This window comes from Mustela putorius, unplaced genomic scaffold (genome assembly GCF_011764305.1).
Source record: "Mustela putorius furo isolate JIRA1106 unplaced genomic scaffold, ASM1176430v1.1 tig00003845_pilon_pilon_pilon, whole genome shotgun sequence".
Taxonomy (NCBI): Eukaryota; Metazoa; Chordata; class Mammalia; order Carnivora; family Mustelidae; genus Mustela; species Mustela putorius.
In genome coordinates this window covers 65,143,281-65,158,375 of record NW_025421998.1, presented here as the reverse complement: position 1 = coordinate 65,158,375, position 15,095 = coordinate 65,143,281, and the positions used below count along the sequence as shown (strand labels likewise).

Genomic DNA, 15,095 nt, shown 5'->3' with positions numbered 1-15,095 from the left:
CCTAACTGCATCCTAACTGATATATCTAGTAAGCAATGCCAGGATTTAAACTCATGTCTGCTTCACACCAAAGCCCATATTCTTAATCATTATACTATATTTGTCTGTTATCACTTTGAACTCAAATCCCTATATGTAATACTACCTCTGGAGAACCGGACTGGACCAGCACAAATCAAACGGACCTATATGTCTGGCGTAAAGCCTTCAACATTGAAAGCAAACCAAGCTGCCTCCTTGGCCCCCTTCCCTCAGGCTCATGCCCAAAACTTGGCTCTCTTGATTTCTGATGATGTAAATGGACAAGAAAAAAAATAATAATTAATTAAATTTTTAAAATGATAATTTTATTAGTATATTATAAATTATATATGTATACATATACATGTGTGTGTATGTGTGTGTGTACACAAAGTCTAGAGTAGAGGCCCTAAATAATACTATCTTCTTTCGGTTTCTCTGGGTCTTGTCCAGATCTCTCTAACCACATTTCATGTATGGAGCACAGAATAAATAAATCCAAGATAAGAAAAAGTCATATGGACTTAACAGCATTTAAAGTCTTCACTTCTCACATCTGGGTGGGTCAGCTGGTTAAGTGTCTACTTTTAGCTCGGATTATGATCCCAGGGTCCTGGAATCGAGCCCCATGATAGGCTCCCTGCTCAGTGGGGAGTCTGCTTCTCCCTCTTCTCCCTCATGCTCATGCTCTGTTGTGAGCTCTCTCTCTCCCTCTCTCAAATAAATAAATAAATAAAATCTTAATATCCTCCTTTTCAGACCAAGATCTCCACACTATACCATAATGTTTAAAGACCTCTGACTTGACCCATCCATGCTGCACATCCCCCATGTGTTTTCCCAGTTTTGACTACAATTCTTAATAAAAATGTTATAACCCAACCCAATACACAATACATACAAAACAAAATTTAACCCTGCCTAAAATTCATGCTAAGTGCAATGTACTGCTATCTTCTCTTTCTTTCCTACTTTTTAAAAATCATTACATGTCCATGAAATTGGTTTCAAAACCCACTAACAGACCTCAACCTGCAGTCTGCAAAACACTGCTGTAGAGACCAATAGTCTACATTTAACACTATGGTCTCATCTGGCAAGTGTAACCCATAATCATGCTACCTTACAATTCTACTCAAAAACACATTTTTTTCCTACATCAGTTTCATGGCACAATAAATTTAGTGTCATTTACAGTCCAGATTTAGTTACAAGGAAAAACACACACATTTTTAAAAAGTTAGTTTTGCCTCAAAATTCAGTAAAATACATACATGTTAAAGTTAAAATTTTTCACCCTCTAACAAAAAACTGCAGAGAGCTTATTAGCTCAGAATGTAAGACATGGTCCTCAGCTGGTAATTTAGTCATAGAACAGTACCCTACTGGCAATTCCTAGAATAGAATCTATAGTGAGTATGTGTATCATCAACAAGAAGTCTGAAGCCAACCTACTCTCCACTATCTTCACTCTGAATAGTCTATGTCACCTGACCACCCCCATTACTGAGACCTTGAAAACCACAGATCTAACTCTTCCTCCTACCCAAGTTTTATGTGCGCGGTGTGTCTGTGTTGTTAACATTAACCCTCTAAATCGCTCTAACATGTCAGGAGCCTTACCCTGTGATGGACTAGCTCAGAAGTTCTAGCATACACTTATTTAAGATTATTTCTGTGGGAAAGTGTGCAAATGCAAGCAACAAATTTTACAACGAACTTCTGAAACAACCTATTGATAACACTACCTTTCATGTAGCTGATATACTGAAAACCTTCTCCAAATCAAAACCAGAAACCAAAAATTCTTAACCAAATTACAAAAATATCCTTTCTGTAAATTAAAATCTATTTGATATAAACACAAAAATAAATTTCTATTATCAATTATGATCTTCCATTCTGCAAGCCTAAGTGGGTGTATGATATTTTTAAAACTATATCAGGAGAGCTTGGCTCCACCATGTTGTCCCATCACAGAATAACACACTACTACCATACACACCATCTATGTGGCTTCCACATTTATTTCATAGTTCCACTCAACCCTATCTCCTCTAGCCCCACCCACTGAACAGCTGGGTGAGATGAAAGACAGTTTCCTGCTTTCCCCAGCCCCTTCTCTTGCTATTTGGAGGAATAAGGGATCCGGGCAGCAGTAACTAGCTTAATAATTTTTATCCTGCTAAGTCATCTTTCAGTCTATCAGGATTCCATAAATTTCATCTGTACCTGTACACTTAATGCCTAAAAAGTTTCTTCCTCAACTTGCTTTTATATACTTGGGGAGTGGGAAACGACGACAACTGACTATACTCCTCACGTAAATACATAAAACAAGTAAAATACTTCTCAGTCTAGATTATATGTTCATTTAGATTCTCAAGGGCACTCAGGAAGGTATTCTTCCATCCCATCAAAGTAACAAAACTAAAATAAATCTTAAAGTTTAACTTTAACCACAAACTCACCAGTTACTTCAGTAACTAAGCCAACACCTGGACGTTAAATATTCTTTCCCTCCACTATATTAAAAAATAAATAAATAAAAGATCTGAAACAGTGCACTCTGAAAATGTAACTTAGCAAATGGAAATGCGTTAGAAAAAACCTTAGTTGCTTATTTCCTACTATACACAAGTATGAAATGGAACTCAGGAGTGGAAAATGTGAATGAAATGGCCTTGTTCTTTTTCCAATACGTGGGGGAGGAAAGGAAATGAAAAGGCTTCAGAAGAGAATAACTGAAAATACTGAAATATGTTCAAAAATTAATTTCCTTAAACATCACCAGTATTTCCAACTCGTCCCTTTTCCAGCGACCCGTTCCCACCCTTTCCGCTCCTCGGGAGGGGTGGGGGCGCCCTTCCCAGGCTTTCGCTTTCCTCTTTTTCCTAAAAATTAAGCGCAAACCAGCTCCTTAGCCTCCGCACTCAAGCCTCGCCCGCCATCCACCGGCCTTCGGGGCCGCGCCTGGGGAAAGGAAACCCCGAGAGGCGGGGAGGCGGAGCGAGGGGGCGACACGGCTGCCGGAGCCTCTGCAGCCTCCACCGCCTCCACCGCAGCTTCTGCCTGCTGCATCCTTCTTCCTCCCTCCCCGCCGCCACCCTCGCGGGCCGGCCCACACAGCACCCTCAGCCAGGCTCGCGCACACGTCCCCACCCTCCTCGCCAGGCCCACTCCCCACGAGGGGAGCTCCGCGGCGGGTGCAGCGGCCGCGGACCGGAGGAAACAGGGCCGCGGAAGCCGGGCCGGGCGGAGACGACCCCGCTCGGGCCGCTTCGGTGGGGCGGGCGAGGCCGTTGGTCACGTCTCCCCGCTCCCCCGGCCCGTCGGCCGCGGCACAGGAAATACCGCCGCCTCTGCTCTCCTCACATTCAATTCAAACTGTCACCGCCGCTTTCTCCCCTCCCCCCGGGCCCGCCGCCACCGCGCCCCGGGCCCGCCGCTGGCCCACCCCACCTCCTTCGGCCGCAGCTCCCCACATCGTCTGAAGGCGTTTCCCCAGCTCGATCTGGCGGCCGCAGAGCCCCCCCAAGTCCGGAGCCGCCAACCTGAGTCGCAGCGGCCCAAAGCTGAGACTCACCCATGGTGCTGCTGTTGACGCTCCTCTCCTCAGCAGCAGCGGATCTCGCACTGACCGACATCCCCTCCCCCCTCCGCGACCAGCCCGGGCGCAGCGCAGCCCGCCGATTCTCCAAAGCCGCCTACGCCGGTTTCGCGGCGTAGCCGCCCGGCGTCGCTGCCCCGCTTACGCAGGCGACAGCAGGCGGACTCTCGCCTGACTCCCGCTCGCTCCTCCGCCCCCGCCCCTTCAGACGAGGCTTCCGGGCCTAGCCGACGCCAGCCTTGATCTCGCGAGACTACTCCCTCTCTATCCAGACGCCTCTCTCCATTTCGAACATGACTTCACTGGCATCAGCGCACTTTTGCTACTCAGGCTTAGCCGCCATGTTTATATTGGCGGGATTTGGCGTCTCCAGGGTCATGGATAGTCAGGCCTCTATGTGTGTTTCTTTAACACTGCCTTTAAGGTTAAGTCACATTACGTTGGTCGGTGAAAAGCCTGGGGACGACGAGAGGGAGTGGCCGGTGAGCTATGAGGGTGGGGTTTTGCCCAAATTAAAGATGGCCTCTGTCAGGGCTGCCCCGCGCAATTTCACGTCAGGTTTTGGAGCTGCAGAAGCCGCCGGGTTGGCCTTAGCGCCTGGTTACGTATTTGGCGTAAAGCAAAGAGGCGCGGTTAACAGAGGCCAGACTGGGAAGGTGCTCTCTGGGTGGGGGCAGCGTTCAAGCCTCTGTTCCCAGCTACTGACCTGGCGGCATTGTGGGTGAAAGTGGAGAGACACTTTGAGCAGGTGTCTATGCCTCCATCCATCCTCGTGTCCTCAGCTTCCAAGACTCTTGGGGTGGAAAGTGAGATTAGGTCCTGGTTGCCCTGACATTCGCCTGGCGCTGTCACTTTCTGGTAGGTTGGCACAGCCAAGAGGTCGCCTGCTGCAGCTTCCACTGCGGACTCTTCACGGTCACACTCGTGTTAACTCACCTTGTTGGTTCTCGGCTCCCTCCTGGTGGAGCTGTACTCTAGTTGAGAAAATGAATGAACACACGTGAAACTATTGGATAACAGTGAAAGAATAATTAAAGACTGGAGTGTGGTGTCATACTATAATAATGAATGTCGCTTGATCCTTGAGTATTCCCCCCCCAAACACTCGATAGTCAAAGTAGCCTCGCTCTGCTCAGAACAACCCATGGTCTGTTATACCCTTCTTGAAAACTAATGCCTGTCTTTGCTGTATAGTTCATGCACGTTATTACCTTTCTTGTTAAACTGCATGTTAAGGAATTAAATACATTCAATATAGAATATTACATAATATATGTAATATATAAATAATTATTGTGAGTCCGTGCAACAATATTCATGGCAGCATTACTTATATTAGTGAAACAGCTTAAATACCCACTTACAGGAGAATAGATGACTAAATTACACTACTGGACAAACTGACATACACGGAATACTAAACGGAAATTAACTAAATCTACTAGTATTGATTTAGATAACGTTCATTAACATAATGCCGAGCAAAAAAAAAAAAACCTGCAAATTGCAAAAAGATGTACATGGTATATCATAAATAAAGATTTAAAAACAGGGACGCCTGGGTGGCTCAGTGGGTTAAGCCGCTGCCTTCGGCTCAGGTCATGATCTCAGGGTCCTAGGATCAAGCCCCGCATCGGGCTCTCTGCTCAGCAGGGAGCCTGCTTCCCTCTCTCTCTCTGCCTGCCTCTCCATCTATTTGTGATTTCTCTCTGTAAAAAGTAAATAAATAAAATCTTTAAAAAAAAAATTTAAAAACAAAATTTGAGATCAGATTCGGAAAATCATGTAAAGAAGTGATAGATAAATTCAGAATAGTGATTCCTTCCTGAGAAGAAGAGAAGGGAATGTAATACTTGGGTATTATATTGTAATTATTTTCTGTAGTCTGTTGTATATATTGAAGTGTTTCCAAGGTTTTTTTTGTTTTGTTTTGTTTGTTGTTGTTGTTTTTATAAAGGAAATTTTATCTAAGGAAACACCTTATTTTGAGTCTTGGTAACTACTCTTTCCTTAGTCTCTACTTGTACTGAATTGCTCATCATGTCTTTTAACAACTCATCTTTTCAACCAGTCATTGTTTAACTTTCCAAAACTTCAAAAGGGCATTTTACTTTAGGAAATATCATTACATTCCCACCTTGAAGAGGCAGCATAGGCAGGAATTTAAACATGTGACCTCTGAAGTCAAACTGCCTGGGTTCTAATCCCAGTTCTGCCATTTACAATGGATATACCCAAAGACAAGTTACTCAGCCTTTCTGTAATCCAGTTCCCTAAGCTATAAATGGGAGTGATACTTACCTAATGGAGTTTCTGTGAAAGTTAAACGTGCCTAGTCCATAATAAATATTTAATGAATGTTACCTATATATAGCACATTTTAAAATATAAAATTATCCTGAATACTATTATTGTTTAAGGTAATCTAAATAATAATCTTTGCCTCCCATCTCTACGAATATATGTTTTTGAGGGGGATCTTTCAATGGAATTTTGTTATTTTGCTCTCTGAAAATGGATAAATTCTTTATAGAAATTGTAAGTTGTTTGCCTCAGGATTGTTCATGCTCTCCAGCATACTGCACCCCACACAATAATAACTTCATTACTTTCCATTGAAAATTATGTGGAAGGTTACAGGCAACAAGATGATGACAACCTATAGAACTTGCTCCATAAGGAGTTCTAATAGTGTTATATAAGTGTGTGTGTGTGTGTGTGTGAGAGAGAGAGAGAGAGAGAGAGAGAGACAGAATGCATGCACATGCTCACATGTGTATTATAAATTTTATGTTGGGATGGAGAAAGTAAGAGAATTATTGTATTAGTTTTATAATCTCTCTTGCACTGTCTGCAGTATCATACTTGCTAATAAAATATAGTCTAGACCTTAATCTTCTGATTCAAAAACAGATTTTTAAAAAACTGACCTGAAATCCTAGATAGACAATATAGATTGTTTTGGTCACATATTTACAGTGTCCAACCTCCAATGAGCCTTCAACTTTGCCAAACAATACTTGCTTGCGTGGTTAGCTCTCTTTTCCACAACAACCACTTCAGATTTTCTCAATTGTTTTCAAACCAAAAGATTCTATTTATTTATTTGACAGAGAGAGAGAGATGACAAGTAGGCACAGAGGCAGCCAGAGAGAGGGGGGGAAGCAGGCTCCTGCTGAGCAGAGAGCATAATGTGGGTCAGATCCCAGGACCCTGAGATCATGACCTGCACCAAAGGCAGAGGCTTAACCCACTGAGCCGCCCAGGCGCGCCCCCCTCATTTATTTATTTTTTAAAAGATTTTATTTATCTATTTGACAAAGAATGAGTGAGAGACAGACCGCAAGCACAAAGCAGGGGGAATGCCAGGCAGGAGAGAACAAGGTTTCCCACTGAGCAGGAAGCCCAATGTGGGGTACCACTTGGGGCTTGATCCCAGGATCCCAGGATCATAATCTGAGCCAAATGCAGCTGCTTAACCAACTGAGCCACCCAGGCACTCCTCCATCATCTATCATCAGCAAAAAATAAAAGTAATCAGAGAGGACCTCCAACAACTTCTGCTTCCATATTCATAAGCCTACCTGCATCCACATTTATCCTTTCAAACATCACAATGAATCAGGTATCCCCCCCAAATCTGCGGCATACATTTCTATATGTATCCCCTCTCTCTGTGCCTAGTCTCATTTCTCCTGCCTTCCCGGGAACTTTACTCAGTGGATTATTTATTCAATAAGCTTCTGGGCTCTGTCCCTACCACTCCACTGATACCTTATCTCTTTGTCCATTCATCTGTTGATGGACACTTGGGCTGCTTCCATAACTTGGTTATTGTAAATAGTGGTGCAATAAACATAGGGGTGCATAATTCCTTTTGAGCTAGTGTTTTCATACTCTTCGGACAAACAGCCAGTAGTGGAATTACTGGATCATATCGTAGTTCTATTTTTAATATTTTGAGGAAACGCCATATTCTCTACCTCAGTGGCTGCACCAATTTGCATACCCACCAAAATGATGAGGGTTCCTTTTTTTAGTGGACGCTTTTACTTATTTTACTCGGTGTCTCTGTAGCATTTGATACTCATGACCATGGCCTGCCACATTTACATCTTTTGCTTTCTGAAACCCACTTACCTAGTGTTCCTTCTAGATCTCTGGCTTCTTTATTCTTCCTTCCAGGACTTCAATCTTCTGCCTGTCACTTAAATGTCCATGCACCTCATCACTGTGTCCTGGTCAGTTTATTCCTATCTCACTTTTTATGCCATGGTGATCTCATTCATTTCCAAGGCTTCAGTGACCATATATATACTAATAACTCCTAAATATAAATTTCTAGTCCAGTTCTCTCCTTCCTACAAACCTGCATACCAGACTGTCTTCAAAGTACATGACCTGATAGACATTGTATTGTATTTGGCAAATGTCCTTCTAAATTCGGGAAGTCTGCATAGTCGTCTTATGTCTCCACTGAGAAAAGAGAAAATATATGTGTCCTTGAAACACGTATCCTAAATTTATTTATAAATGCAATTTTATATTTAAAGGAATACATGTCCTAATATTCCAAGATATCTCAAAACAATACAGCTGTAATTAAAGTCCTCATTTTCATTATACTCACTTATATGTTCCCTATTTCTAAATGGTACCATCATCAACTCAATTGACTAACCCGGAAATATGAGTATTATACTCAGCCCCACCATGTCTTCCTCTCATCTCCTACAACCATCAGAAAGTCCTGTCTATTTTTCCTTCTTGTATACCTCCAATCTCTCCATTTCTCTCCATCTCCACTACTACTGTTCTAGGTAGGCCAACATCATCTCTTGCCTACCTCTCTGCAATAACCTTTCTGCCCAGTGCCTTGTTCAAATCTAGTTCATTCTTCATGTCATAGCCAAAGTAACCTTTCTAAACTTTAACTATGTCAGTCCCCTGTTTAAATTCTTCAAACTTTCCCTCAGAAAACTTAAGTGATACAGATCCTCATTTTTGGTCAACCTACTATCCCCTTGCTCTCTAAACTCCAACAAGCCTTGCTGTTTTCTCTATGGGGAACACTTCAGTCTCATTTTCCACTAGCTTTCTTCACCTGGCTTCTCCTTGAAGTCTCAGCATAGCCATCGTTTTCTCTAAAAGCCTTTCCTGATCTCCCAAGATTGGGCAAGGTACCCACTTATCCCCAATAGTATCTTGTATTTTCCCCTAGCAGGGAGAAAGTAGTACCACCCCCAAATAGGGTGGTACTAACAGTGAAGTACTATAAATTCGTGTCTCTTCTACTGGAGTCTAAGCTCCTTAAGTGCAGGGACTCTTGTCTTGGTTTGTCCGTGTATCCTCAGCATCTGCCACAGGGTATGGTACTCATCACTTCATTCAGGAAATATTTCTTGAGTCAAAACTGACGGTTGACTTGAAGATGAGAATTTTTATAGCTGTCATTTAACATCAATCTAATTTAATCTATATAACAGCTTTGTGAAATAGATACTACCCTCATTTCTTAAATGAGGAAACCAGCGTTTAGAGAAGTGAAGTGATTTACTCAAGCCCTTAGAATTTGTGAGATCCTGGGGCGGCTGGGTGGTTCTGTGGGTAGTGATCCTGCCTTCAGCTCAGGTCATGAACCTTGGGTCCTGAGATTTAGCCTGATCATTGATCATGGAGATCCCTCCTCAGCGAGAGGCTTGCTTCTGCCTCTGCCCCTCTCCCCAGCTCGTGCACACACACACACACACACACACACACACTCTCTCTCTCTCTCTCTCTCTCTCATTCTCTCAAATAAATAATCTTTAAGAAACAAAACAAAAAAACAGAAAGAATTTTTAAGACACTGAGACATGACTCAAAGGCTCATGCTTTTCCAATACACAAGACCTCTGGTGAGGAGATTTGTTCCTCTGTTGTCCTGAATCCTATACTCATTTGTTAGACATTTGGTCTGGTGAAAAGATTAGACATTTTCTTAGAATTTTCAGGTACTTCTACCTTTAATGCAAGAAGAAGTAGTCAAGGGTATTAGGTCTAAATATAAAGGTTTTTCTTGAGGCCCAACTCAGAACATGACAGTAAAAATGAGATAGCACTTTTCATTATTGCCAAAACTTAGCAAACATGTCAGTTTAGGTGGTAGGGATGGAGTTTGAGATTTCAGTTGTGTATTTTGTGAAGTGGGTTAGGCAATTCACAACATTTCCCGTTAACAGTAATGTCCAAATATCTAAAACCCCTTGAGAGTTTTTATTCCTCTCTTGAAGTCCAGTAGAAGAGGATTGAGAAATGATTTAGAAACCAAAGAGCCCTGGCTAACTAAAACTTCATTTCTTGTGAAAATTAAGAACATATAACTTGTTCACAACAGTCGAAACCAGTTTTGTATGAATGATTATGAGAATATATTTTGTTTAAATAAACTTAGAACATAAAGCCTCATAATTCAAGACATTCGTCAAGAGAAATATTCTGCCATGCACAAAACCTCATTTAAGTATCATGAAATAAAAACACAGGGAATCAAGATAAGTATGGCTTAAAATATTGTGCTTAACTTTTAAATATTTGAAAACTAAGATCCCAGTGTATTCTAGTGTTAAATTCTTGATCAAATAGCGTAGATATTAGGGAAAAGTTCTGAGACCAATCTAAAATAATCGACAATGTTAATATTCTGCAAATGAAAGGGAAGAGATATTGACAAGCCCTCTTGTAGACTTAAGAATCCATATTGTACAGGAAGTCAAATGACACTTACAAGGTTAAACACCTGATAACAAAAATTAGAAAACATCAAGCCTCATACTTCCTCTTCCTTTGTGAAGATCAAACTTCACCCCACAGAGGAAGAGAAGCCAAAAGACACAGTAGTAATAACAAAACAAAAGAAGATAAAATGAAAGAACCATGCAACTTGAAGACCAGAGACTTAAACAAGCAGCAAAATAGCTCCCATTCTTAAATTCTTTACCTTAGAAGGAGGAGTTTTTCTTTTTCCCCCCAGCCAAGAAGGGAGTGGAGGAGAAAGCACAGAAATAAGATGTCTGAATCCAGACTGCCCCGGGAGGCCTAATTTATCTCAATTTATCAGTGGAGGCTCAAGGAATTTTCAAATTCCAGGGCCCTCCTGGAAGATTCATTCCAATGCAGATGAGAGCCCCACTTCCCTCTGGGGAAATCCCTAGTAACAGACTGGCAGCACAGTTGCCTCTGGGTCTGCGGGACTAGAGGAAACCATTTACCTGGAGGTTTTCTTGCCTATCAGCTCCTTGTAAAGCCATCCGATCTGATTATGCGGTACAAATACCATTGAGCACACCACTGGGAAAAAATCCCATTTCTATTGTAAATGGAAAGGGCCATTGTTGCCAGCTCCCTTTGGCATTTCCTACCACTGAATCATAACCTGACTGATGCAGGAAGTAGGGAAACATGGTTCTATGAGAAACCAGCTGCCTTCAACAACTAGACTTAATATGCTGACTTTGGCAATGATTGAATGCCTCCTGCTGTATAATAGGTTAGTGAAAGTGAATTGAGTTGAACTTAAGTTTATGTAGATGGAACATGGTAGGTTGGAACAAAGCTATGGTTTTAGCAAGCCGTAGGAACCTGCCCTCTCCAAATCACTCTTCTAGCAGACTGCTGAGTGAGTTACTATTTCCTGAAGGCACACCTCAGAGACCTCATATCTAGGAAAACAGGAAATTCAGAGAGGAAGCAAATGCCTCTGCCAGACTAATGTGCTTACTTTATGTGGAGCAATTGCACTGGATTACCATGGAGACTGACGGGCGGAGGACAAAATGCTTAGTAATAGTTAAAATAGTATGTCATTACTTCCTTCCTTTGTGTGACTCTCAACAACTTAGACTCTTTCTACATTATACCTCCAATCATTTGACATTGTTTGGATCCTATTTTAAGGATATACTTAAGCATCTGATTAAAAAAATTGCATCTGTTTGTGATTGTTGCCCATGATTTGATCCATTTCACGGGAGGATTCATGATTGAGCTGATTTATGGTTTTTAGGTAATACTCTATTTTCCATGATTTGCTTCCAGAAATTTGGCAGCAAATGATAACATTTTGCCAGTCAACTACTATAAACAAACATATTTTATGAAACCAAAATAATGGCCATCTTTCGCATTCAAAATGAGAGTAATACAGCATTAACTAGTGTTGAACTATAGATATTTCCCATATTTCCCTCAGGAGTTCTATTCTAAAGGCTACATTTGTGTCCTAATAGAATATAATATCTTAGGGGTTGGAAGAGACATTGTAATTTTAAACAGTTACCTACCAAATTCAAGAACTTGTTCAAGTATTATTTTTTTCATGTCATGTAAAAGACCATAGTACCAACTATTGGAATTATAAATGTTAGAATTTGAATTAAATGAAACAGATGTATTACAGATGATAAATTACTTTATAGCTCCATAGTTCCCATATGGCATGGGTGTAACTCTTTCTTTCCCTTTTACAATTTATAACACATTAGTAAGCCAACTCTTCTGAAATCCTTTTTTGTGATATAAGTCTTCATTTAATTGCTTAGTATTTCAAATTATGTTTTTGGTTTGAGCTAAATGTCAATGACATTTAAATGCTATTGATGAGTACAAGACAATTAAAATGGTTTCTCTTGTAAAAGTTAGCTGTTTTTGCAAATATGTAAGAAAACATGATTATGAATTACTTTTACTATGCAATTGCAGAACCTGAGCATAGACTAAATCTTAGCCATCTTTTTATCTTGTGCAAACCTAACATAGTACCTTGCCTATAGTAGGCACCCAAATAGCTTTGGAAATAGTAGCACATACTTTTAGGGAACATATGTGGCTTAGGAAACTGTATAGAATAGAAAAAACAGCATCAAAAAGGAGGGGGGGGGGCAAAAATAAAATAGAACTTGATTGTTGCAATTAGGAAGTGATTATTATATTACCTTTATATTTGCTCCTTAGGGGCGCCTGTGTGGCTCAGTGGGTTAAAGCCTCTGCCTTCGGCTCAGGTCATGATCCCAGTGTCCTGGGATCAAGCCCCGCATTGTGCACTCTGCTGAGCGAAGAGCCTGCTTCCCTTCCTCTCTCTCCGCCTCCCTCTCTGCTTAATTGTGATCTCTGTCTGTCAAATAAATAAATAAAATCTTTTTTAAAAAATTATATTTGCTCCTTAATTCATTCCCAACTTCCATTGCACATATACATATCGGGGGGGGGGACCCTTTTTACACAATTTCCTTCCAGATTTCAAATGGCAGAGATTTCTATGTTTGTTCTCTTGATTTTGTTTTTTTTGCGTGTGTATTTTGTTTTTAGTGTCACCATGTTGTGTTGGTTTATTTGGGGGTTTTGGAGGCACTTCCTTGCCAGTGCAATGAGAGGCACAGTTGGCACGGCCATTGACAAGACTGGGCAAAAAGGGCAGGACCACCTTTATTTCTCCCAGCCCAGCTCCTTCCTGCCCTTCTCTTTCCCTCTCAATCAATACTAGAAAAGAGACAGGCTTGACTCATAGCTTCCTAAGATATACTAAACTGTTAGGCAAATGTAAGCACAAACTTCTCAGACCTATGGTGCTTGGGCAACCAACATGAACATTGAAAAGAAACCAGGGAAGGAAGAGTTCACAAAAGAAAGCCCTCTTTTTCAGTCACGGGCAGATCCTCTCCCTCTTCCTTTCCCATTGTCACCAACATGCAGCAGTCTCCAGGAAGACCACCATTCACATTACAAGTAAAGAGAATTGCCGACAGCAGAAAGAAGTATTAGGAGACCCTGAGACCAATTATTCCATCTGTTGTGTCTATGTGATTCTGGGTGAGTCATTCTTCTTCAGGAAATCAAAGGAATGTCAAGTATGTGGCAGTTACTGGGGATGGTCGTGGAACAGAATGTAGATCTTCCAGTGACTTCAAGCTGCCTTCCTGCCTCCTCCTTGCAGAAGCACACACCCCAGATATAATGAAGGTCGAAGGAGGACTGTTGGTCAGGGAGAGGGAATATGTTTCAAAGAGTGCAATCTTGACCACAAAACTGATGTAGGGTGAATTCATTATCTTAATCTAAAAATCTGACTAATGAAGTGGATGTAATCTACAAAGGGTGAGCTATTTACTCTCATCAGTCAGAGGAAGAAATGTGAGAGAAATGGTATGGGAAAATTTTTCTTCTCAATGTTTCCTAGTTCATATAGTAAAAATAGAGGATAATTCAGGAAAATATCTCAGTCAATACTTTCCCGTTATCTTCATGCCATGCCAAAATGAGGCACATCAAAAACCCAATTATTCACAAACATCCAAAAATCCTTGAAATTCCCCAAGGTTCATATTAAGAGCCCCCTTATTAACTAAATTGTAATGTGCAAGGAAGTAAAGACAATGAAGGAAGAGACAGCAAGAGTATGGGATCAAGAAAGTAGGGAGCAGCGGCCAGAACAGCTTGTTCACACCACCTGGTCTTCAGCTAAAGGTAGAAGAGCCAGCGACGTTTGGAGAATAACCCTGCAGTATTAGTTTGCTGGGGCTGCCGTAACAAAAGACCTCAGCATGGGTAGCTTAAACAATAGAAATTAATTTTCTCTCGGTTCTCTGGCTGGAAGTCCAAGATCCGGAGGTCCACAGGTTTGGGTTCCCCTGAGATCTCCCTTCTCGGCTTGCAGGTGACTGCCTTCTCTCTCTGTCTTCACATGGTCTTTCCTCTGTGCCTGCCCATTCCTGGTGTCTTTTTGTATGTCCAAACTCCCTCTTCTTACAAGAAGATGAATCAGATTGGACAGGGACCCACCCTACTGGCCTCATAAAATTTAGTACCCCCTTTTAATAGCCGATCTCCAAATACCGTCACATGCTGAGGCACTAGGGGTTAGGGATTCAACATAGGAATTTTGTGGGGACACAATTCAGCCCATAACACTCTCCCTGCAACATGGCGGAGTCTAGTTAATATCTGTACCCTTTAATGTGGCCATTCCTCAAAAAGTTTATCCTAGAAAATTAACTAGGATATACACCAAGAGGGTATTTACATAAGGATGTTCATTGCAAAACAGCTGAAACCACAAAAAATAGTAAATAACCTGATTTCCATTAAGAGGATATTTGTATCATAAATTAAAGTCTGACTATGCAAATAGTATACTAGGTCTGGCAAGATGTCCAAGATGTTACATCAAAAAACTCAAGTAGCAGAACACTGTGTATAGTGCAAACTCATGTTTAGAAATTATATCATGTATTTGCACAGGCCTAGAAAAAGGTCTGAAAGGATATCTCTTGAACTGTTAACAGCGGTTACCTCTAAGGTATGGGCTCTGGAGTAGGGCCTTTCCCTTTTTATTTATACTCTTATATGATTTCAATTTTTGCAACTGATGTGGTTACTCTTGCAATTAAAAATGAAACCATTAATTTTTTCATTATCCCTGAGGAACATG

General features: G+C 41.3%; 1 protein-coding gene across 4 annotated transcripts in view; it reads right to left on the bottom strand.

Moving 5' to 3' along the window:
* Window positions 1–4,362, bottom strand: part of SEPTIN7 (septin 7) — a 110,435-nt gene extending 106,073 nt beyond the window's left edge. Inside the window, exons 1-2 of one of the 4 annotated variants that reach the window (XM_045062874.1) lie at window positions 4,338–4,362; window positions 2,098–2,099 (exon numbers count right to left, since the gene is read on the bottom strand). In XM_045062874.1, the coding sequence (XP_044918809.1) occupies window positions 2,098–2,099; window positions 4,338–4,347 (12 nt within the window). In that variant the 5' untranslated portion in view covers window positions 4,348–4,362. The other 3 variants (XM_004741975.3, XM_004741977.3, XM_004741974.3) reach the window with 3 other exon arrangements.
* Between the last annotated feature and the right edge of the window lie 10,733 nt (window positions 4,363–15,095).